General features: G+C 38.2%; 1 protein-coding gene across 2 annotated transcripts; it reads left to right on the forward strand.

Annotated features, from left to right (window-relative positions):
• Positions 1-4,754: 4,754 nt before the first annotated feature.
• LOC111076850 (sodium/potassium-transporting ATPase subunit beta-2) lies at positions 4,755-24,629 on the forward strand. 2 transcript variants are annotated; one of them, XM_022370859.2, is made up of 8 exons: positions 4,755-5,093; positions 19,207-19,347; positions 19,859-19,978; positions 20,236-20,241; positions 20,375-20,541; positions 20,604-20,714; positions 20,790-20,955; positions 24,041-24,629. In XM_022370859.2, the coding sequence occupies exons 1-8, from the start codon at positions 4,967-4,969 to the stop codon at positions 24,142-24,144; spliced, it is 942 nt and encodes a 313-aa protein (XP_022226551.1). In that variant the 5' UTR covers positions 4,755-4,966; the 3' UTR covers positions 24,145-24,629. The 2 variants fall into 2 exon arrangements, with proteins under 2 accessions (XP_022226551.1, XP_022226552.1); XM_022370860.2 differs by lacking the exon at positions 20,236-20,241 and having other exon boundaries at positions 4,758-5,093.
• Positions 24,630-26,149: the final 1,520 nt, after the last annotated feature.

Raw genomic sequence — 26,149 nt, forward strand, 5'->3', positions numbered from 1 at the left:
GTGCAGATTTTGGCTTTGGACTCCGGCTCTGGCTTTGCTTTAGTTTTTATATAATTCAGAAATAATGCCCCGGCTTCAACTTCAAACTCAAACTCCATGGCACTCGCTCTCTCTCTCTCTCTCTCTCTCTTTCTGCTCTCCAGCAAAATAATCAATAAATATTATATTACCAGAGCCGGAGACACAGTCTCTTTGGGTCTCCCTCGCTTGTTCTCACGCCTCCGTCTGCGCAGGACCGCATCTGAATTCGCCGGAACGTTGGAACGTTTCGCCATTGGAATTGTAAAATTTTTGCCGCCTTTGGCTTGCTGTTGGACGTTGCCTGGGGGGGCCACCGATTGATGGGCTTCTGCGCTGATTGAATTCCATCAGACTAAGACGGGCGGGAGAGAGCGCATGAGCCTGAGAGCACACACTGGAGCTTCTGCCAAACACACATCCGGGGGGCAGCCAACTCCTGCAATTTATTCAGCCAGCAGGGCCCTGTGTAATCCGAGAGCTGTCAAATGCATGCAAAAATTACTACAGTTTGGGTCAGACTGGAGGGTTAGCCTAAGGCTAACTAGACACAGACAGAGCCGGCAACAGCTTAGAAGGTGGACTATTAAAATTTTATTTGGGCTTTTCCTCATCTATAGAGCTGAAAGATAAAACAAAAAATGCCTTAAAAATATGAATTTTAATTTCGGGAAACATATTTTCAACATTCTTCAACTTTTTGGCAACAATTTAGAGTAAATCAATAGTCAATGTCTATGTATATTTTTTGGAACAATTTCCATAAATTTAAAAATTGTTAAAATTTGCGAATGTCTTAAATATTGAATAGAATGTTTCCTAAAATCCATTTTAATATTATTCATATTTTTTATTGGCAGTTTTACATGCACAATCAACTGATTTGGTCTGCAACTAAAGCAGTTTTATGGCGCTTGGACAGTTTTAGAGCCACTTCGTGAAACTGCAAATCACAGCAGCGAAAGTAGCTGAAAGCTTCACCAAACCCACAGCGTTTCTTATCTCTCTCTCTTTCTTTCTTTCTGCCACGCTGCACTCTTTCTGCACCTCCTGCACCGCTGGCTTTCCCACCCACTGCCCTCTCCCAGCAGGAGAACAAAGCGTAGCGCCGACTGCTATTCCAGCGAGAGGCGCACAGTGGTGGCAAAAGTCAAAGAATTTAATGAGCGCCTTGAATAAAATGAAAATAGTTTTGAAGAAATTCTGGCCACTGTGCGGCAACGGCACCCAGCTGAGCAAAAAGCTCCAACCATTTCTGGCATTTTTGTGTTTTTGCAAAGCTGAAGCTTCCATCGAGACACCCCACATCACACCATACACACCCCCGCTGCCATACAATTAACGCTGTGGGTCCGTCCGGCGGAACCGAATAGCCGAATGCCAGCCCGATTGCCCGATTGCCCGATTGCCGAACGGTCGAGCCGCCGAACCGCTCTGGATAGCCAGCTGCAAGCTGCGGCACAATCGTCGATGGCCTGGCACTATCATTGGCGTTTTAACTGTGGACGGTTGCTACTCGCACTCGCTGGCGGATTAACGGCATAGATATACATACATATATGTACACATGCAGCTACATATATCTATCTATATATCTGGAGCTATTATGTGCAAGTCTGCGTAGAGAGAAGGGAGAGGCGTTCAACAAACAACAACAACAACAACAAAAAACACCCATTCTGTATGTGTGCCACGGCTAAAAATCCAACCGAAAACCAACAACACACAACAAAAATTTTCACATCTGAACGAACGCTGGTTACATAAAAAAAAAAAAAGAAACCTCCACACAAAAACCCATCAAAGGAAAATTCAACATAAAGAAAAGTTCTACAGCGTGTACATTTCATAAATCCAAAAAATATAATTTCAAGTGCCTGAAAAAAATAATTTAAATAAATATAATAGACAGGGAAAGAGTTGTGCCAGTAAAACAGAAAAGGACAAAAAAAAAACAAGCAGAAAAACAGTTTATGATTACGTCGCCGACGACGACGATGGCGACAACGAGGACATTGTGACAGCAGCAAGCAGCAGCAGCAGCAAAGATATCCTTGTAAAACTTATATACATACTGAAATTCGATTTTTTTTGTTGCCTGCTTTGCTGCTTAAGAGTTTAACGGCAAAGGAAAGCCCAGAGGCCAAAGAAAATAAGACAATATCTACAGTGTGTGTATGTGCTAACAGAAAAAAGGAGGAACAACCTTTGTTATAAAACATTTTCATGGTTAGCTTTGGAGTTTGATCTTATATAAAAGTTAAGGGTGTAGTTTTGGTGACTTTTACTGAGCCTAGACCTGAAATATTCTATCTTACATCGAGGCATCTAAGTTTGGGTTGAGTAAATGCTTGAAATATCAAGGAAAATTCTCCATTTTCTACAGCACTATGCTGTTAGACTCTTCTGGTAGTCTTGATGGTATAAATTCTAAGCATAGATCTTTTACTTATCGATTTGAATATTTATGAGAGTACACCGAATGCTAAAGGATTCCCTGCCTATAGAGCACACCTCAGCCACTCAATCTTTATGCACTTTTGAAGCAAAAGGTAAAAAACGGAACGAACAGAAAAAAAAAAAAAGAAAACCCCGAGAAATACTTATGTGTATCCCCCACCAACCAGTTATCTCTCTTTGTGTCTCTGTGTGTGCGTGTGTTCGGGAGGGTGGGGGGCACCATAGCATTGCCTACATTTGTGCGCCATGCCCTTTACTAGACATTCGCTTGCCCCCAAGTCCAAACCACACACCAGTCGCCCGCATACACGCCCCATGCCAGCACACACACACACACTCTGCCACACGGCCCCCCTGCCAACCAGCCACAGGCACCAAAAGCAAAGGCAAAGCCGCAGAACTCAGAGCCCGAGTCGAGTCGGACGCGTTGCGCAATGTGCGCCGCGAAAAGACACCGACAGCGAAAGCGACGCCGACAGAACACACACACACACACACAAAAGTAAGTCAAGCAAAGGCATACGCACTCGTACGAGTACGACTCTGGGTACACGCGTATGTAGTGTGTGTGTGTGTGTGTGTGTGTGCAAGAATTTTCATCAAAAAGAAAACGCAGGAAAACACACATATTCGATGATAAGCGCTAGGGGCAGAGGGGCATCATCATCAACAACAATCCTCCAAAGAGGATGTCCTTGCAGTGTTAAATAATTTCTTCTGTTGCATGCTTTTGGGCGTCAGCTGAAAATTACAAAAGAAAAACTGCAGAAAGAACTGAAAACAGATTCTATGGTGTAGAGTGCACTCCCCAGTGGACTATTGGTTTAGCGGCAGGACACACCATACCACTCCCCCACCACTCCACCCACTCCACTCCCTCTAGCGTAGCGTTCTCCATGAATATTGGTTATATTAGTACTGCTCTCAGAACTGTCATTAAGCTGGCGCCCAGCTGTCAACTTTCATGGCAACGGCATGGCATGGCATGTACAAGTATTTTTGCCTTCGATTCCAAAAGCTGCTTCTGCTGCTGCTGCAGCACTATAAAGCAAACGAAGAAGAAGAAGAAGCTGAAAAGAAGAAAAAAAAAAAAAAAGAACCTTCCAAGGCAAAAGTTCCAGTTTTACGCTCTCGCTCTTGCTCTCACTGTCTCTCTTTTCCACACTCTAGCTAGCCACCTCTCTTTCTTTTGACTGGCTCTGTGTTCATCTCTCTCTCTCGCGCATGTCCGCAACTCATCGTCGCTTGGTGGCTCGGCTCGGCATTAGTCGGACGATTGCTGGTCGAAGGCTTTTCCAATGCTCCACGCTCGAGATTACATAACAGTTGGCAGCAGAGTGTCTGTGTGGCTCAAAAATCGGCAGAGGTGACTACTGAATATACATTTTACGTAAAGCTGAGCGATTCCATCAACCATTTTCCAACAATTAACTGTGGGAAAATCCAATGAATAAAATTACTACAATAAACAAGAAAAAGTGAAGCATTTTTGCATCCCAAAGAACCCAAGCTGAAAAGCAAAAGAAAAGACTCTTAGGGGCAAAGACAGATTTTCATCAAGTGTCCTTGTGGCTGCGCCGAATCGAGGCACACAACAGGAACAACAAAACACACATTTGGTAAAGGGACGAAAAAAAATGAAGAAAAAAAAAACTGAAGCACAACTGAAGGAAGTCCAAAGTTTATATAAGCAGAAAAACAGATTGTGGCTTTTCACGAAAATTGTGACCAAAAAATCAGCAACGACTCTTGCATAAAAGAAGAAATTTGTAGCGTACATTTCAGGCAGTAGATAGTTTCTATATAAAACTTATTAAAAATAAAAGAAATGGCAAAAAGAAACCAACAAAAGAGACTAAATACTTTGCATGAAAGTGAACTCAAATGAAAAAGGCACCAGGAACATTCAAATGAAAACTAAATAAACCAAAAGAAAACCTCAACTATTATGTCATATACTTCTACCATTTATCCTTCACCCGCTACATGCACATCCACTAACAGGTGTCACATCTAAGCCCACAATTCCATCCATTAATCATCTCAACCAAACAAACTATCTTCTGATCAACTCTCTCTTTTTTCAGTAACGAAATTTAGACGCAAATCTAAACCCAAATACTGCTACGAACATTCCAAACATAAAAATCAACCAAACAAAAAACCGATAAAATGTTGTACCAACGCAGTTGATTAAGAAAAACTCACCCAAAAAAACCAAAAAACTAAAAACAAAAATTAACACCAATAAATATATATATATATATAAATAAATAAAATATATAATATATTCATAATCGATAAGCGTTCAACCTTAAGCCCACAAGAAAAATAGTTTAAACAAAGAACTAGCTTTATTGACAGGACACCCTCCTACAACAACAACAACAACAACAACAGCAAAACACACACAAAACCAAAGTGACAAAAAACCAATTAAAACCAAATTCTCAAGTAAAAACCCGATTAAAAAAGAAAAGCAGTAAAAATGGCCGACAAGAAAATTGGTGAATATTATTCGCCGCCGGTTAAAATGGGGAAATGGGAGGGTTTCAGAAAATTCCTATGGAACAGTGAAACTAGCCAATGCCTTGGACGTACCGGTTCCAGTTGGGGTAAGTAAATTCTGATCATAAATGATTAATATAATTTTATATTTAAATCCAACATCAATCAAATAGAGTCTTGGATGTGTATAGATATTCAAATTGGATCTTAAAAGATTGATATTAAATGTATTTTCCATATTTATGATGTGATATAGAGATAATATCAAGCAGAATTCAATTATTATGGATCACCAAATATTTTTCAAAGTCTAGACATATACACTAATTTCTAGGAGAGTTTTGGAACCTACTTACATAATGGGAAACGACAAAAATGTATAGAAAAAAGCATAAACATTTCTGTTCAACACTAAAATATCTTCCAATATTAATTTAAAAATTCACTTGGTATATTTTTTCTTAATGTGTTGCTTGGGTTTTAATTTGCATTTTTTTTTATATTCAATGAGACCATCGGGCTTTTGTCGAGCCATATTTGCCTTGGATTAATCAAAGGCTGTACTCTTGATTTTTATATTTATATTTATTTATATTTATTAATTTGAACAAGCCTAAGCCTAAGTTTTCATTATTTCAATGATTTTTCCAATTGATTACCTTTTCTGATTGCTTTTGCATATGTAAGTTTCTGTTGAAAAGATACTCCCACGAATTGCAACTACAGTTCTAAATTTTTTAACAGTATTTCATCGATTTGTTCTTCAAATTCTCGTATGTACGTTCCAATAAGAAAATTCACTCGTAATTACATGCCAATCATTTGCCACCATTACTTTGCCCTTTTCTGTCCACCAACGCAAAAGGGGCAATCATATCCGTAATCGTATTTGTATCTCCCAAGCAAAATATCGATCAAAGTGTAAGCAGCACTTACTCGTGGTAGAATGGGGCACGAAGCGCGTGTGTGCAAGTCACGTAGTTAGTCTAAATATAGAAATCAATAATGTACAAAAGGCACAGCCCAGCCCCAGTCCAGCCCCAGCCATCGCTAATGCGTGCACACCTCTTGGAACCATGCTGAATCGCACTCTGAACTAAACCTCTCTGAGCCATCATTTAGTCCGTTTCACGGTTGCATAATGCGAGTCCTTGCAACCATTTTGGTGACTTCCATACAGCAGGAAGGAAGCATAATTTCCCAGCAAAAATATATGACTAATCGCTGTATATCGTGTGTAAGAGTCATGACAACGGCCCCCTCTACAAAAAAATTGTCATAAATTTTTTATGGCCGCGGCAATCGGAAGCTCAACAAAAAACAAAACCTTTTCTTCTTCTGGATGTTTAGATATCGGAATAGATAATATTGTTTATTGTCTTTTCGGTGCCCAACCGACGAAACGAAAGCGCTGTGTGTGCCAGCCATGAAAGCCATAAAGGTTGAGTAATTTGATAAACCAATTAGATAATGTTTAAGGTCTATATTTCATATGTTTTTCTATCTATTTAGATGGTAACTGGGCTGTTAGGTCAGTTATGGCTGGAAAGTGGTTTTTTAATTGCTAAAAAAAAAAGCAATTATTCCTCCCATAATAGAGAGGCACTTAGGGTCTTATAGGGATATTGCATCATAAAATACTCTACAAGCGATTAACATCAATTTATTTTGTACGTGTTATTTGACTCTCTATTGGATATTGAATTTTTAGCTGCACAGAATGTCTCTTAGAATGTCACTATTCCGGCTACACACCTCCTACCCTCTAACCCCTAGCCCCTTCTCACACACAAGAGCTCTTCTTCCCCTAGAGACACCTCTGGGCCCCGCCCCATTTCCCATTTTCCAAATTCTGTCTTTGGCACGTGCACGCCTGATGGGTTTATTTTTAGAAATTTTTTCTCTTTACTTTCTTGGTAAATTTTTAATGAAATTGAATTTTAGTCGAATGTTGCATCGTATAACAGCAAATGGTGCCATTGATCGTTGTTGTGGGGTGGGGTAGCGGTATAGGTATCGGTATCAACATGGTATTAAGTTAGCGACGTTTGGGATTTAAAATGTCACAATATCTGTAAAAAAAATATTTTAATGGGGACTAAGAAGAATACGAGATTTGTTGCATGTACTTTTAGTAAAAATTAAAAGTAAAGAATTCTTTATATTTTGTTATACTAAATCATGCTCTAAGCTTGATTAAAATATTTCTAACTACTTTAAAAAATTTGATTTATCTGTGAAAAATATTAGCTATGGAGCACAAGAAATTTGTCCTACAATACATAATGGTTTATTAAATCCATCGATTAGTTCTCAAAGCCTTAGTTAATTCAACGAAAGACCCATTAAAATAGCATATTTTATGAGCTATTAAAATTACTTCTCATTTTTCGTTTATCAGTATTCAGTTAATGGTGAATAATCCATAAGATAATCTATTATTCTGAAACAAAACATAATTGCTTTTTCCTGGAGACCATTCACACCTCGCGCTGTCTCTCTCTCTTTTTACATTGTATCACCTGTATCTATATCTGTCTCTGTATACACCAGTTAACTGAATGCTCAATTGCCTATAACCCAGTTTTTAGCCTCTTACTCGTAGAATAGGGGCGGGGGAATCCATTCAAGCGAAAGGTGGAGGCAGAGGCCTATGCCAGCAGACATGCGATCTCCAGTTTTATCGCAAAAATCAATTCTAACCTCATTCCATATACTGCACAAAGAATAAAAAAAAGCTTAGCTTTAGAGAGGGTTGTTTGGACAGGGGGGTGACAACAAATAGGTGGGCGTGTCATGTTGCAACTGCTGCTGCTGCTGCTGCTGTTGCTACTGCTGATGTCTTTGTGTGTAACCTACTTAGGGGGCAAACTGTTGTGCTGCTTCTTTGGTTAAACACTTCGGACAAGTCAACAAAGGAGAGTGCACCCCAGAGAACCCCACCCCTCACCATGAGCTGCCCCCTTTAACTACTTTCTACACCCATGTCCTCTCAAGCTTAAGCCCCTACAGCCATCTACAGCCATGTCCTCCCATGCGTGTTGTTGGGTAAATAGTGCCCCCGGGTTGACCTACAGCCAAAGCAGTTTTTCCGCACCTCCATTTTTCTTGCATCTCCAGTTACTGCCTGCCGGCCATGGCATTTTCCTCTGTGTTTTCCCATCAGAATTCTGCTCTCAGCATTCTTTCGCTCATTTCTGTTTTTCTGTGTTTGCCGTGGAAATTCAAGAACTTTTTTAATAATTTTTGTCGACTTGTTTGCCTGACAGTTGGAAGATTTGTGCTCAAAAAGTCTTTGTCTGCCTCTCTGACTCCCGTTTGTCTCTGGATTTTATGGCTTTTTGCCCCCAATGAGATTTATGATGCCCTAAGCTTCTCCATGAAAGTCTCTCTCATCCCCCACCCCCCAATGACTAATTGATGGAATTAGTAAATGAATAAGGTGAATAATGAGTGGGACATTAAAGTGAATAATTGGCGCACAGTAGACATTTACAATATGTTCATTGAAAGGCAGAGAAACAGAGGATGGAAACACTGAATCGGAAATCTGTGTCAATTTCGAACTGAAATCTCGGCAGCCACACATTTCTCAATTGTGGGGACTCGAGACATACAAGCAATTAATAGATCAACAATTTATAAAATTTATAAACATCTGGCATTCAATTATTGACATCAATTTGCCCATCAACCAATGCAAGGCAGGCAGGCAGGCATTCAGTAGTCCAAGGCAGCGAGCGAAATGCTTAGAAAAAATATACAAAACAAAAGGGAAATATTAAAAGGAATGTTGATTCGAAGATTGAAGTGTTTGATACCCTATTTTCAAGGTATATCGAATTTATTTTGATCTTTTTTGGATACTTTTTAACTGCCTTTACCAACGTTTGATTTCACTATTTTCTGAAGCACAAAACGATCTGTTTTCACCCCACAAAATTAGTTGCAAACATCTACTCAAATATATAATAATCTGGAGTACAAAATGAAACCAAAACACTTCACACTCACCCACGAAAGTGGGCCAACCCTCTATGCTAAATAATTTTACGTACTAAACAATTTTCTCTTTCTGCTAAAAGTTTTGCACTGGAAAAACTCATTTTTTTTCAACGTTGCAATTAACGAGCGCGTCATAAAAAATATTGCATAATTTTTGCATTCTTCTTTTGCACACATTATTCATAAGAAAATGCAATTTATGTGTAGTTAAAAAAGTTTCTAAATTAAAAAACTTTCAAATGCTCTTAATTGAGAGGCAATTAACGAGAGCCAAACGGAAAGAACAAAAGGAGGGAAAACAGATAGCTGAAGAGAAGAGAACACACACAAAAGATGGAGAAATGTTTGCAATGAATAATCGGCGGGGGGACGGGGAGGTTTGTGAATACACAATGGAAACGGAATCCAAACGGAAATTCATTGAGGAGCGGAGCAGGGAACTCAAATCAAGACGACAACTGAATGCCAATTGAGACATCAGCGTCACAAAAGCTACAGTATTCTCTTTTAACTGGTGGAGAAGGTAGCCTCAGGGTTTCGTCTTACAAAACTAGTGGAGAGTGTAGCCTGAGGGCACACAGAATATGCTCTTAGCAAAATAATTCCTTAAACACCTATTATGGTATTATTAAATTCTATTTATTGGTGTAGAAAAAACCAGAGAAAATGTGTTCAAATATCTTAGTATCTTTATTATATTAAAATCATAATAGAAAGGGCATTCTATAGTCTCCTCAAGATCTCTTTCACTGAATCTCTCTATACTTTTTCATTGTTATATTTTCTCTATGCTGCGTGTGCATTGAGCTTGCAAAATTTCAATTGCAAAAAAAATGCACAGAAAAAGAATAAAATTGAAATGTTGACAGTTGGTTATATAAGACAGACAGATAGACAGTGTTTCAGGGGGAGGGAGGGGCTGCAGTGGGGTTTGACGGTTGGCAGGAGGAGTATCATCCATGACTCTAGATAGATTTCATATTATGAGTATTTTTTTTCCTTCTTTTTTGCGGTACGCTTTTATCCGCATGACTGCTCCTCCGCTCTGCTGCTGCACTGCTATCTGACATTCGAGCGACCGAGAGTCCTGGTTCTGGTGCTCGAGTTGTGGTTGACATTTGATTAAAAATATTTTCAATTGCAGTTTCTGCAATCTGCAATCTGGATTTGGTTTTGGTTTTTGGCTAAATGGTTTTTCGGTTAGCTGACAGACATTTTGGATTACTAATTGATTTTCGTGTGACGTTTATTTTTTGGCTTTAATGCTGTTGCGGTCTCTGCTGTTGGCCTGATTATACGCGGATGCTGACACTGATTGGTGGATATTTGTCTGCTGGTTTTTGGTTAGTGCTGTAATTAATGAGAGATGGGAGTGGGATTTGCAATTGGAATGTGTCTAAAATAGTGTGATGCAGCAGTATTTAGCCTCGATTAGACATTCAACTATTTTAAAGCATGAAAAATACTCAAATACTTAATGAAAGCTCCAAAAGTGCGAAAAAAAACTTAAAAAAACAGTTGTATTAAGTTACAAAATATATTCATATTTTTTTGATTTATTTATTTATTATTATTACTTTTCAAAACTAAATATTTTTAGGATAGAAGTTTCTGCAGTACTTAGCAGGGCTCTTAGTATAAAGATTTATATTTCTGTACACATAGCTGATGAAAAAAGTATAGAAATATTAAATCTATGATCTTTTCCAACTAACAGCAGCTTTCATATTGTAATTCTTTATCCCTATATTTCTTTACACATATCTTGCAAAAGATAAATTGATGCTATTTGCATCTTCAATTATCCGCTAGACTATAACATGTTTCTGCCACCTCTTTCCACAAAAAAATGCTGTCTTAAATTGTCTTCTGTCTCATATTTCACCCACCTAGAAATTCTATTCTTAAGTTTAAAAATATTCCCAAAAAAAAAGAAAGAAAGAAAATAGCAAAACTGTATATCACAATGCATTACAGTCTTAAATCAACGTAAACCCTGAAACCCTGTCAGCATTTATGTGGGTGTGGACTCTACTGTTAGTGCTGTGGTATTTTTTCTGTGCTGCATGTAACCTGCGGCGCTGCAAGGAGTCGTCGTCGTCGTCGTCGCTGCTGTTGACAGTTGAATATAAGTATTTTTTATCCTACGCTTTTTTTTCGCTTGCTTTTTTCTTCTTTTCATTTTATTTTTCACTCATTTCCTTTGGTAATTTTTCGGTTCGTTTGTGTGCCAGTTTTCAATGGGGTGTAGGGGTGTCCGTGTGTATCTGTGTGTGTGTGTGTGTGTACATGTGTTATTTTTTTGCAACTGTCAAAATGTACATGGCCCTGGCACCCCCTCCACCACCTCCTTGCAGCCATGAGGCAAGCGAAACTGTAGCTGAAATTAACAAAAAAAAAAAAAAGGAACGAGAAAACAGCAAACGCAATATGTGGCACAGAGCGAAAAAGAAAGAGATGGGCAGTGTACCAAAAGGAACGAAAGAGAGAAAGAGAGGGAGAGAGAGAGTGAGAGCGCTAACACCATGCAGGTGCCACACACACAGACACATGTACACACAGGAAGGACTCTTCTCCTCTTACATTATTTCCAGCAAAAAAAAGTGCAGCTCTGACGCTTGGCCAAATGTCAAAGTTCAAAGAGAGAGCCCAGTGCCATGCAAGAGCTCCCAAAGAGAAAGAGAGAGAAAAAGGTGTAGAGAGAGAGAGAGAGTAAAAGCTAAGCTGGAAGGAGAGAGAGAGCTCTCGCCCGAGAGAGAATCCGCCAGAGAGTACCTGGCGTATACGTAACATTCCCAATTTGTTTTCCGTTGTCCTGCCAGGCCGCCAGGTGCTCAAAAGCACACACACACACACTTACACAACCCTCTATAAGGTGTACTGTGTAGGGTCCGTCTGCCAGTTAATCGTTAAGCTCTGCGACATAAGCGTAAATCAATTGGAGGAAGCAGAACTCTCATGGGTCTCGTCTCCCCTTCGCCTGGCAACAACCCAAATGAAAACTTAATTAAGCTGATTTCCTCCAACTTTTTCCGCTAGCAGAGGTACCAGCAGAGGCAGGAGCAGAAACAGAAGCAGCAGCAGCAGTAGATATATTGATGAAAGTGGCCTTGGAAATATGCGGGTTTGAGGAGCGAAAATGAAGATGAAACTAAACGGGGGCAAGGGAAAGGATTTTAGTTGGAACTGATGTAAGAAGTAGAATTTTGGAGAGTTATTTTAGAGTAGGAATGAGGAATGGGAATAATGAGAGGAATTAAAGACAGAACTACTTTGAGATCCAACCAGAAATGGGAGTAAGCTCAGGAGTCGCATTTTTGTTAAATATTACTAAGCTGGGACTTTAAGCTACTATAACAGAGACGAGAAATGGCACAAAAGCCGAAGGAAGAAGCAGAAGGTTAGCCAGCGCTTTTAATTATAAAGAAGCACAGACCCATAAATGCAATAGAAATGGAAGAGATTAACGAAATTAAAAGATGGCTCTAAGGTGAAGGACGAGACGAGAGGAATGAGAATAAAAATGGTATAGCGTAGAAGTAGCATATAAAATAGGAGAAAACTGGAGTTATATCTAAAGAAAATACACAGATACAGGAAATTATATTTTAATTTATAAATAAATAAATTATAAATATAGTAGAAATGTAGTGGAAAATTCTACCACACAGGATATCCCGTTATAATAACTTTCTGAACATCAGACACCTTAGATAGTAAATAAAATGAATGAACAGCTTTAAATATTTTATTGACAAGAATTATTGGTCAATTCTGTCAGTTCTGCACTGTTCTGTTCCTTAGCAGCTTTTATTTAGATATTTTCCACAAATTCTGTATTCACAATCGAACATTCAACCAATATTCATCGTATGTGCGCATATTTCTAATGGTTATAGACAATATAATTCTCCTCTCCCATCCATTAGTTGCACACACTTTTCTGCTCCTCTTTCATATTAGAAATCCTTCTGGATATTCCCCCTACAAGCCATAAAAATCAATCAATCAAACATGAAAATGGAAAATGATTCCTCCATAATTGAATAAGCATACGGATAGAGTCCCCCGCCCATGCTATTTCCCCGCAGTTTCATTCCTCCTCCATCAGAACCCAACTCAAAAATGCAAATAGCGTCGCAACAGAACGGGGCGTGTACGTAATATGACGACTACGTAGCGCGTGCCCCAAAGACGCCATGGAAAAAGCATAAAATGAGTTATGCACACACACAGATACACACTCATACAAATAGGCAGACAAACACACACAGAGAGAGAGAGAGAGTGAGATAGATAGAGAAGAAGGCGAGGCATTGGAAAAGCTTGCCAAATGGATAGTAGTAGATATTATATATTCATGGCCAAACTACACCAACAATCATCATCGTCACTCATCATCATCATCACTCATCATCATCGTCACTCATCATCATCATCACATCATCATTGGCATTAGCATTCGCGTGGCCCGTAAATTGAATTTTAGCGCACAGCCATCCAATTAGAGGGTAGAGGCGTGTTCTTAACGCCCTTACGACTAAAAAAGAAAAAAAAAAAGGAAAAAAAAGAAAAAAAGAAGAAAAAAAACATTTATTACCATCTTGTGGTTATTGATTTTTACATTTGGGTACGAAAATTGTTTGGTGTGTTCCAGTTTAATGTTCTTCAAAAGTAAAAGATGTAAAAGATATATGCAGAATTAATGGTTTGCATGTGATGTTGCTCCAGGAAGCACCCCAAAACGAAAAAAAGATATCTTCAAAGTTAATGGGGGTTTTGTGTGCACTTCCTTTATGAATGCTCTTAAAATGAAAAGATATCTTCAGAATTAATGGAAAAAATTATTTTAAAAATACTCTAAGATGATGTTAAAATAGTACCCAACAATTGATAAAAAAAAATAATAATAAAAATAAATAATTGATAAATAAATAACAATAATAATAATTAAATAATAATTAATGCTCTTCCCAAACCATAATTAAGCTATCATTCAGATATACAGAAAGTTACCTTCTGGCAGTAGTAAAATAAGGAAATTACTATTCCATATTTACTTTTAAATATGCCTATAAAATCTTCAAATTAAAAATTCTTTAACTAAAAATTCAGCATTAAAGTCAACTGTGTTTTAATAAGTTGTTAGGGTCATTAATATCCTTCTACTGATAATTTTTCACTCCCAAACTTTAGAAGTTTCGAAGCAATTACATATTCAGATACATAGATGATAGATTCATAGTCATAGTAGCAAAACTTATACATATGAGTTCCTTAATTCTTAGACAACTTATATGAATGATTCTAGATATTTTGAAAAGTTACATAAAATTTAAGACCAATGCATTTTTATAGTGGGTATAAAAAAAGTTTTCTAGCTCAAATTGTAAGATCTATCTATTTCCCAAATAAATAAGAGCCACTTCATCTCTTGTGGTACACATAGCCCATCCTTTTGCCACAGGATATGGTGGTATACTTTACAGGATAGTTTCACGAAAAACACCAAACAGCTGAGTCACTGAGTAGCCAACAAAAACAACGAAAAAAACTACTAAACTAAGAAGCAAAGAACCACAACTTAACATGCAAATACCGCACCATCATGCCATCCAACAGAACGAATCCCATGAGGCCATTGCGACCACTAAAACCAGGGAAAACTAGCTCGTTAAGTGCAGAAGGAGACACTCACTCACTCACACACACACACACACACACACACACACACACACACACTCTCACATTCAGTCACACAACAATGGAAAAAGTTCGAAGCAAAGAAGCAGAGAGACACACACACGGAAAACCACTTGTCTCTCGCCCCGGAAAAACCTCGCCCAAAACACAAGTTTTGGTTCATTCCTGTGTGTGTGTATGTGTGTGTGTGTGTGTTGCCATGCGAACGTGAATTTTATACAATAAATTATGTAAGGCACAAAAAATGCGAGTGAAAAGTAAAGGAAGCTAAAGGAAAGTAACGAAAATTTCCACTTGAAAATATCCATACTCATCTGCAGAGCGAGAGCGAGAGAGAGGGGTTGTGTTTTCCCAAATTAGATTTTTAATTGAACAGCCACAAATCCAAAGGCTTAACGATGGACTCTTCTGGCTGACACCATAATAGAAATTGCACCAAAAAAAATGCAAAATTAGCATAAATATTTGAGAGTGTCAGGCTAAAAATAAAAACATAAATTAAAATAGCACACACACAAAAGAGTCCTCGGGGCATCAGCAAAGCCAAAGCCATTTTATGCTCCTCCTTTCTGTTTGCCCTCTTCTGTGACGTAAGTAAAGAAGAAAATCTGATTTCTAAGGCTTTTTCCTTTTGGCGCACTTACAGGGGCTCTCAAACTGTGAGGACCCAGCAGCAGCAGCAGCACTGCATAGCAGCAAGCTTTTGACAGTAATTGTGGCGCAGGGCGCAGACGCAGAGAATGGAAACAGGATAGGGGCAGGTTTTGGGTTGGTTTGAGGCTGCATGTCGGTGGCTTTTGGGGGGCAAGAGCAAGGAATATATTTGCCCGTAAATTAACTGAAGGGAAAATCTATTGGTGGAACATTTTTAAGGAATATTTCTCGAAATTTATGGCACAATATTAATCAGTAGAAAAAAATTAAGCAATGAATTATACTGTTTCGAAAAGATATTTAAAAAGACTTCCCAAGTTTTGTTCTTTATCATAAATCACCAAAGTCATTTATTTCAACCCATTTCCCAGTTATATATTCCTCACTCTCGTACCCTACTATTTCCCAGATCATTCTTCCATTCATTTAATTACAAAAATTCACATGTGCGCAGGCAGACAGGCAAGGAAATATTTAAAAACCATTAATCAAAATGCTTTTCTCACGCCTTACACTATATGTAGTACATTTCCTCTACGACATTTTCCCACGTTTCGGAATCCAAACGGCGTCTACGGAGCAATCTTCGAAGCAATCCATTTGATTAATGGCCTGATAAATTATCGCGATGCCAATGTCAGATGTATTTTCGCCTTTGCTCTGCTTGGCTTTGCTCTGCTCACACCATAATTTATTTTGTGTGGATAACAATTTTGCGAGTGTCACATGAGCGTATGAGGCGTATGAGCAATGTGAATGAGTATCTAACAAATGGCTGGCTGTACAAATGTCAGGGGTCAACCGAAACAGAGGCCTAAAAATATGCAAAAAAGACAGGAAAACTCGGGAAAGAGAGAACGCAAAGCCACATAAAGAGAGGTAGAGAGAGAGCGAAAGATACAATTGGGAAATGGGTGGAAGGAGGGTAAGCAGGGGAAGGGGGAAAAAGTAACCTATGCTCCGGAAGTGACCTTTCAATCACTCTTAATTACAAACCAAACACTCGGGGAAAATGGCAAAATGACAGGCCAACCAAACGGACAAAAGAGGAGAAAAATAAAAATAGAGTGCGGATAAATGGAAATTGGTGGCGCGGGTGGCAGGCGCAAGAAAATGTCAAGAGTCGTGCGTGTTGCTAGCAACAACAACTACAACAACTAAAACTTCTATTGAACTTTGGAATTGGAATTAGAGAAAGGTTGAGGCAGGGTAGGGGCAGGACAGGACAGGACAGGCAAAGTGCCCTTCTGCAGCTGTCTTTTATCGTGGCCCATATACTAAATCCATCCGTCCATCCATCGTCTTGCCAATTAGCCAGGAACTTTGCAGATGCCCTTTACGAGTACCTTTCTACCCGGATTGCCGGGATTGGCACTAATTGCCCTTGAAGGTTTGCAGACAAGTTGCTTGAAAGCCGAAGGTTAATGAAAGCAAAGATGTGATTAAGAATGTCTCTTAATTAAAGCTTCAGAGAACATTCGTTGTATACTCCGTTGAAACATTTGAAGTGTGTTTTGTTTTTATAAACACATATTCTCCAGAGATAATTGGACTCTCTCTCTCTCTCTCTGCCACAAAATGAGTAACAATTTTTGAATAAAAACTTTCTACACTAAAACCAGTTTGAGCACCAGTTTTCCCTCGTCACACCATTCGAACTTTTCTCATTAGCTGCCGCTTTTGGGTGTCAGGTGCACGAGCAAATCCGCTCTGACGCTCTTTGACTCTGCTAGGTGCCATTTTTGTGCAAAAGTTTCTAATTAGACTTTAATGAAATAAAACTCGATTAAATTTCCACCCAAGGAATGGCAACAAAAGGTCCGTCGAAACTGTCATAAAATGTGACAGACGGTGGGCGAAAAATTCTGCCGCTTTTGTCCAGGATGTGTGGCGGCAGTGGCGGAAAGTTTTGACATTCCAAAGTCAGACCAGCAAGCTCGTGCTAGGCAAAAGTGCATTAAAAGCCACAAAGACCTGCAAAGAGAAGAAAAGGAAAGGGCCACAAGCTGAGAATGTGCTGAAAAAAGGATTAGGGAAGGCAGAAACTATACAGAATTTAAAGAAATTTAAAGATAAATTATTCTCAGAGGATTTATTTTAAAAGTAAACAGACTTGTAGTATTTTATTTGCCATTTTATATTATAAATTGATAATATTCTCAGAGGATTTATTTTGAAAGTAAGCAGTAGTATTGTAGTATTGTAGAATTTTATTTGCCATTTTATATTAGAAATTGATAAAATATTAAGCCTGTCGAACAGATTGCACCACAAATGATATCCCTGCCACTCACACAATCCCATTACTACCAATCCCATTACAAGGAGAAGGCGTGGCAAGGACAATAACCATTTCCAGCAGCAAACAGTGCAAACAGCAGCGGCAAATAGAGAGAGAGTGGGGCAAACGAGAAGGAAATTGTAATCAAAAGTCCTCCATTTGATACAGAATACCCGTCCGTACACACATATAACTAAGTGTAACCATTAGAAAAGCTGTTAGCCATCTCCATCCGCTCTGCTGTCTCCCTGGTTCTCCATCTGTGGGTGTGTGGGTTGGGTTATTCGTATTTTAGTTGCCATTTTGGTAGGCAAAAAAAAAAAAACCATTCAAGGCGTTGACAAAAATAGTCATAAAAGCAAAAAGAAAAACTTTCACCACAGAATCGCAGCAGCAAACAATTTTCCTTTTATGCTCAGACATACATATATGTATTTGTGGAGGGTATATATACTCGTATCTGTGTTTGTGTGTGTGAGCTTATGTACTACTGTTTGCTGGTTGGTTACACAATCCCCAGACATGGTATTTTATATATACTTCATACTCGGAGAAAAGCCAAGTGGCTTTTCCTCTGCTGATTTGTTGCCTATTAAGAGCTGCAGGCGAATATCTGTGTGGCATCTTTTAGGCGCAGCTCGTAAATGGTGTAGCATCTGTGTGCGTGTGTGTGTGTCCGCTTTGAAAGTGTATGTGGCTGTGGCTTAGTAACTTAGTTGTTGTTAAGCTTAAGACCTGTTTAAGCTGGTTTAACATATAACTAACTTTCAGGCGAAGTTACACAAGCTTGATTGTGCAATATGGCACACATTTCAGAGTTTCGGCGGGCAAATATTTATTTATATTTTTTTAATTATATATTTACGAATATAAAAATCCCAAAAAGGTGTTTATAATTTTGTATAGAAATAATTAAAATATTTTTATAAATATAAAACATTTAAATGCAAAGATCTCCTTTAATATTGGAATATATTTCCACCATTTTGTCGCACAATTTTCCGCTACTTCCTGCGTTATATTTAAACTGCAAATGTATCCCTAATAGCAAAGGACATTTTGTGTACAATTAAAGCTCATCAAATATGCAAAGCTTAACAGAGAGACAGCCGCACAGATGCATATTACAGCCCCCACACAGATACATCCCACATACACGTACACACACAGACATTAAAGTTTTAAAGAGACATCAACCCGTCTGTTGGGGTTCTTTTGCTTCGTGGAGGATGCTGTCATTAAATTTTAATTAGAAGGAAAAGAACGCTCGCTCGCTCGCCTCGCTCGAATTTCCATTTGTGTTGTGTTTTGCATATAAATTACTTGGGGCACATGCACACGCGGCATGGCGCCTCCAAAAGTGTACGCCACCATTTTGTGAACATAAAAACAACTTAATTACTTTTTTTTTTGAAAGCCGAAGCGCGCAGCTTTGGCCATCAGAAATGATTTATTCCATAGACGTAGGATATTTTTGGGTGGGTCAAACCTTAGCCTAGCATTTTGATTGATGTTCCAAACAGATGATGTTCCTGTACTAATTTTCGTTTTACGTTTTTCTCTTTCTGTCTTTATAGCAAAAATTCTACTATTCTATATAATATTTTATGCGGCGTTAACTGGATTCTTTGCTGCCATATTTGCGGTGTTCTATCAAACATTGGACAATGAGAAGCCCAAATGGATGCTTGACAATGGTTTGATTGGAGCCAATCCAGGTTAGTACACACCCTCTAAGCCATAACAAAAAATTTTGATAAAGGTTCGCCAAACAATGGATAAGATAAACTCATTGAAATTCCATGGCGTAGAAAGCAAACAAATTTCGTTTAAATAAATCAAACATACGCCCTTGTATCCTTATAAATTTGCCTATCATATGAATTATAATCGACGCAGACACGTTCCATGCACAGATGGATGGATAGGCCGCGCCCCAAGGGCACACCCATATATAATATAAATACATATACTCGTATGTGTACATATACATATATTATGTATATCCGACCACACATGTGTGTGGTTACACACGCATCTGGAATTTCAATGAGCCTTCGACTAAAACCGTAGTTAAGAACTAAATAAAACACCAAAATTTAATTAACTAATTGGATGTGAAGCACATAAAAAGACTCTTGTTGATGGAGATGGATGTGGGGTGGACAGCAAATCAATTGGCTATTCATTTAATCACGAAAACTCTTTTTATTGTGTGTGTTTCTTTAGGTCTTGGCTTCCGACCAATGCCCCCAGAGGCGAATGTTGAGAGCACTTTAGTCTGGTACGAATCATCGAAGAAAGATAACTACCAGTACTGGGTCGATGAAACTGCACGATTTCTGAAATGTAAGTAAGCCCCTCCTGCAGCTGAGCTGAGTGAAAACTTTTACCCAGAAAACTTTTTAATTGTTCGATGGACAAACACGAACTGGTCTATTCTATCCGCTCAAAAGAAATACACAAACCGAAAGAAAACTGAAACCTTTAAGTTTTTGATTGCACGGGGAAAAAGTTTTTCCACAGAAAATCCAATTTCAATATCCCTTGTTTAACTTAAATATATATATATTTTCAATGTTTTGATTTTTGGTAACCAATAAAAGCTCACAGTAAGTGAAATTCTATTTTCATCCAGTAAAATGTTGCGCTACATTTGCTCAAAAAAGTATGCCAGGACCCCAATTTATGTGTGCACCTTTTTCATGGCATTATATTACAACAAAACTTGCTTGTGTTCCTTAGCTTACGAGGACGAGGATAAACAGAACCATGTAAACTGCTCCTTCGAGCATCCCCCACCAGAGGGCAAGGTGTGCGGTGTTGAGGCCTCCAGCTTTGCTCCCTGCACAATTGAGCATAACTTTGGCTATCATGTGGCCCGGCCCTGCATATTCCTCAAGTTGAATAAGGTATGTGCTCTACACTCCACACTTATTCTAGACATTTGCAGAACTTAAGGATTCCTTTATAGATTTACAACTGGATACCAGAGATTTACAACGACTCAAAAACTTTGCCCGACCACATGCCCGAGGAGTTGAAGCAGCACATCAAGGAGAAGCAACAGCTGCGACCAAATGAGGTGAAATTTATTTATAGGCAGAAAAGTATCTATTCCGCTTGATGGATAATAACTCTCCCTGTATCTGATTTTCAGACTGGCGTCGTTTGGGTATCCTGCGAGGGTGAAAATCCCGCCGATGTTGAGAACATTAAGGCTCGCGATTACTATCCGCGCATGGGTTTCCCACGTTTCTATTTCCCCTTCAAAAATATAGCCGGCTATATACCGCCCATTGTCGCTGTACAGTTCACTGTCGAAAGTAAGTACAATTTTCACATTTTTTTCTATACTTATGTTTCTAGCATCGGTTCATTACAAAAGGGATTGTTCCGATAATTTTAGAGTTTAGAGAAAGGATCATTGGAATCCATTTAGCAAAGTCATCAACCATTTAATTTTAGTTAAAGGGATATTTTAAATCCATTTAGCAAAGACATGAATCGTTTATGTGGATCGCAGCGAGACAATTTATCCAAGACAACAACAGCCAAACATTTTAAATAAATTTCCTTGAAGATTTAAAGGGATATTTGGAATGCATTTATTAAAGACATTAACCATGGATCGCATTAACTCTCTCTTAAGGGACTTTTCTCTTTGCTTAATTTCCTTGCAGACTTACCGCCATTTCTTTTGTTTACATTTCTGCCGCTTTATTTTGTAAATGAAGCAAAAATTGATAGAAATAGAAAATCAGAGGGTGAAATCGGCTGGACCGATTAATATGCACTGTAAACTTACATAAATAGTGCCGCAGAGCACTCCAATGCACTTTTTAGACTCCACTTTAAGGCTAAGCGCGGGTACAATTCTCTACTGTTCTGTTGCGTGCTGTGTCAAGCCCTGTACACGGATTTTTATCACCTTTCGTACTCGCGTCGCTCCATTAAAGGTTTCCGCACCTAAAACTAATTTAACTAATTAAAGCCACGTTTAAAAAACGAATTTACCAAACTTTTCGGGCTTTGGTCCTCGCGCACGCCGAGAATTGGAGATCATTAACCCGATATGCGCACACTGGAAGGGACTTCCATTATCGGACTGGAAAGCGCTTCCCATTATCGCTTATCGTTTCCATTATCGGATATCGTTTTTGAATATTCAAATTGATTAAAGGAAACGTTTCCGTGCCTACAAAGATAATAATTTCTTGATTAGCGAGATTACTTAACTGAGTATTCGGTATGCAAGTTTACTTTGTGGTATAAGTAATTTATATTAGCCATAAATTAAGCAAAAAAAATCTCCATTTAGTGTCCGCACAGTTCTTAGCCCAGAGAGCCATTCATTATGCTTAAGTGGGGTAAGGAATGGCATTATATTACCTTGTCCAGCTGATTAAAGCCAACTAATGAGAAAAGCCATTAATTAAAACTAATTGACAGCAGTAAACGCAGGGCTAAGTAAACATTATACTGAGAATAAGGTACGACGAGTATTCCTTCGAAGCAGTGAGGGTGGGAGGAAGCCCTTTATGCACTGAAAGGCAAACCGGAAAGGAGAAGCAAACAAAACCAAGCCACAATCCATATAGCATGAAAAATGGGGCAAAAGTGTTTGGAATTTTAATCAAACTCAGACGGAGGAGACCCACTCTGGGTCGTCGTCGTCGTCGTTGTCCCTACGGAACCTCCTGGCATACAGAAACCCAATTTTACGGCACAATAAACATTAATAATGCTTTTGTCTGTGGCAAAGGAGTAGGTATACTCGTGGCAGAAAAGAAATAGACGGACGGAAGCATATCAAATGGGGGAATAGAAATAGGGAAGGGAATGGGAATAGGAATGCATAGAAATGCGTAGGGGAAGGAAAAGCATTTCCCTCGTTTTTCCTTTTGTTTTCAATACAAACAATTTCTAAGCCATTAATCCGCTTATGGAATGCGTTCCTTGGCAAATGGGTTACAAATAATTGAAGATGGAATACGAATTGAGAGCACAGCGCAAAATTTGCCGGAAATGCTGCTGAAGCCAACAGTGCGTATGGAGTGTCCGTTACAAGGAATAAATTGTATAACCAAACTAGGCCGAACCTTAAGCTGATTTTCATTTAGTTCTTGCCATTACGCCCACAATTTTCCTGCAAAAACTTCCATTGCCTGCGTCGCATTGCGGCCAACAATTTTGCAAATGTGAAATTCAATATTAAATTAGTTATGTAAGCGGAAAATTGCCTTGCATGTGTACCAGTCAGCAGGGGGCGTTGGGCGTGGTCCTCGAAATGGAGGCAGGCAGGCTCACTTGGGGTCTTTATATAGCCAGAAAAAAATGTTACAAAATACAAAAAAAAATACACACACACACACAGACAGACAGAGATAGAGAGAGAGAAAATGGAAAAAGTTGTATAATGTAAATTGTGTGCGGGCGCAAGGATTGAACTTTTCACAGGAGTCGAATGTGTGTGTGTGTGTGGGAGTGTGTCTGAATATATCGTACGAGTATATTTGAATAATGACAGCTGAAATGGCAGCAGATAGAGCGCCATGAATAGGTGCCATTTACATATATGCGGAAAAAACTACTAGAAAAATATTATGAAAATCTTTTGTTTGTTGAAATAAATGCTGGAAAGGGGAGTTTCGGTTTTTCACATACTTATTTGATTGCATAACTTAAACCACATTCATTTTCCCGCTGCAATAACTGTAGGCCATAAAAACTTTGACCACTTTTTGCACACTTTAATTTCGAGCGGAATGGAGGGGGAAGCCTTAAGAAAGTTTAGCTTTAGCTTCTTATTACATTGTTCGCTCACTCTCTTGTGCATACAATTTATTTCGTTTTCTGTCACTTGATGGCAGCGGCAACACTTCCGTTTCCGCTCAAGTAACAGCCCCGCGGCAGACTCCAGCAGCCCTCTGCCTCTCTGGCATTTCTTGCATTCAAAATGAGATAATAAAGCCCTGGACCAAGCAACAACGAAAGGAACCATAAAGAGAGCTACACAAGATTTTCAATTTACTCAAAGTTCCAGTGGCAAGTGGGACAGTGGGAGGGGAAAAATGATGCCAGCGGACAATGCTGAAAGGGATAAACGATGGGCAAGGGCTCTTATTTGTGCAGAATAATGTTCGAGTATATATAGTATCCGTGCACCCTTGTATAATATTCATATAATGTGCAAACGATTGTACATAATTTGCATTTAACGTAAAAATAATGAGATTATTTGGAATGCGACAAAGGAACGAGGAAAGCGCACTCTGTGAGGTCTTTATTTTTCCTTATTATTTCTCTGTTTATTTTCCAACATTATATACTACTTTTAAAATCTCTATACATATACCTGAATGATCCAACTAATTTATACCCTTACTCTCCATATTTCTCTGCTTACAGCCGGCGTCTTGATCAACATTGAGTGCAAAGCCTGGGCCCGCAACATTAACCACGATCGCTCGGACAGGAGAGGATCCGTCCACTTCGAGTTGATGGTCGACTAAGAGATGCGTTAATCATCTTGGAGCAGCGGCGTAGACAGCAGCGCAGAAAGCAATGAAGAAAAGCGAATAAGGAGACGGACGGGAAAGTGTTTTGAGAAAGAGAAATAGAAGCAACAAGAAGAACAACAAACCATACACACACACACAAAGCAAAAGCAAAAGAAAATGATAATGAAAATGAAAAAGCAAGAAAAGAGAGAGCAAAATGTAGCAGCAAAGCGTAAGCGAAAAGTTTAACAAGTACAGCAACAACCAAAGAGAACACTAAAAAATGCTACAAGAACAAAAGAAAAACCTTTAACAAAAAAAAAAAAGAAATACAAAAACCTAGCGCTAAAAGAAAAGCAAAAACCAAATGGAAAAAAAACCCAAGAGAAACAAAAACCAAAAAGATAAAAAACAACCTACCCAACGCTAAAAAGAACGCCCCCACACATACACATACACAGATATACCACACACATACACACACACACCACACACACTCGAATACAAAAGAAAAACCCTTAATTTGTTAGGAAAATTTTTATTTAGTTAACAATTTAGGCGAAAAATGGAAAAGCAAATAAAAACAAAATAATTGGCAGGCCACATAATTTAGCGCAAAATATTCTATTATCATTAATAAATAATGACAAAACTTAAATAAAGATAAAAAAATTGTTGTTAACAAATTCTTCTTGGTTTTTTGGTGTAATTTTTAACAAAAACAAAAAATGAAAGGAAACAACAAAATAAACGACAAACAGCGAAACTTAAAAAAATAACAGAGCAGAGCAGCAACTGTACTTAAAAGAAACCAAAAACAAAACAAAAACAAAAACAAAAAAGAAACTTATTTAAACAAAAGTGCATAAAAACAATTATTTATATTTATAACAATTAAATATATATATATATACACTATATATATAAAGAAATTGTACAATTGGAAGACATATATACTTAAAGAGCAAGAAGAGCCCCCATCCACCAACCACCAAATATAATTTGTTTCACCACCAACATGAACAAATAGCAAAGGCGAACAATTGTTTAAATACGAAATTTATAAGGCAAACCCCGAAACATAAAGTGTAGATTTTTAAATAAACGAATATAAAAATGGAAAACCCTTGAATAATAAGAGAAAAACTGCAACCCAGGCGCGGCATAGTTAATAAACAATAAATAAATTAAAACAACCAAAAAGAAAAAATGCATAAATGAATGGCAAACCAAAAAAAGGCAAAAACCAAGACATATTTAAAATTAATACTCTTCACTTATTATTGAAAACAAAAGAAAAGAAAAGAAAAAAACAAAGCAAGAAGGAAAACCAACCCAAACCAGCCCAAGATCATTAATGTGAAAATTGCATGGAAGACAGACAGAAGCGGCAGCAAACGATTATTGAGGCAAGCAAAATAGCAAACAGATAAACGAGAAATAGCTGAAAAGTAAAAGTACAGAGTAACTGGTTACAATAACAATGAAGAGCATATAAAATTAAAAATATATTATGTATACAACAACCAAAAAGCAAAACCAAAACAACCCCAGAAATAATAATAAAAACGAAACTTAATTCAAACTAAATAAAAAACCAAAACCGTTTCCATCTCCACGATATGTTTTACAGCTGAGGGCACAAGCATAGTAGCATGATGCTAGGGGAGGCTTTTTCTTTCGGACAGCACTTGAGAAACGACAGCGAAATCGCCACAAAAAACCAACCCACAGAAAACACACTACTCTACTTTTGATTTACAGCCGAACCGAACCGAACCGAACAGTTGACTCGAAGTGAATAAAAGAAAAATACATAGTATGTGTGTAGGCCTCAACTAAACTTGCTAACCAATCGCGCTCTATTTTCCCAAATAATTAAACAAAGAAAAACATTAAAAAAAATAAAACAAAAACAAAAAACAAAACTCTTAATGGCATACCAAAAGCTTAATAAACTAACCCCCTTTTTCCATCCACTTTAACTAGTGTAATTTCTAAGCAGAAGAGAAGACGA

This window comes from Drosophila obscura, unplaced genomic scaffold (genome assembly GCF_018151105.1).
Source record: "Drosophila obscura isolate BZ-5 IFL unplaced genomic scaffold, ASM1815110v1 contig_179, whole genome shotgun sequence".
NCBI classification, from domain to species: Eukaryota; Metazoa; Arthropoda; class Insecta; order Diptera; family Drosophilidae; genus Drosophila; species Drosophila obscura.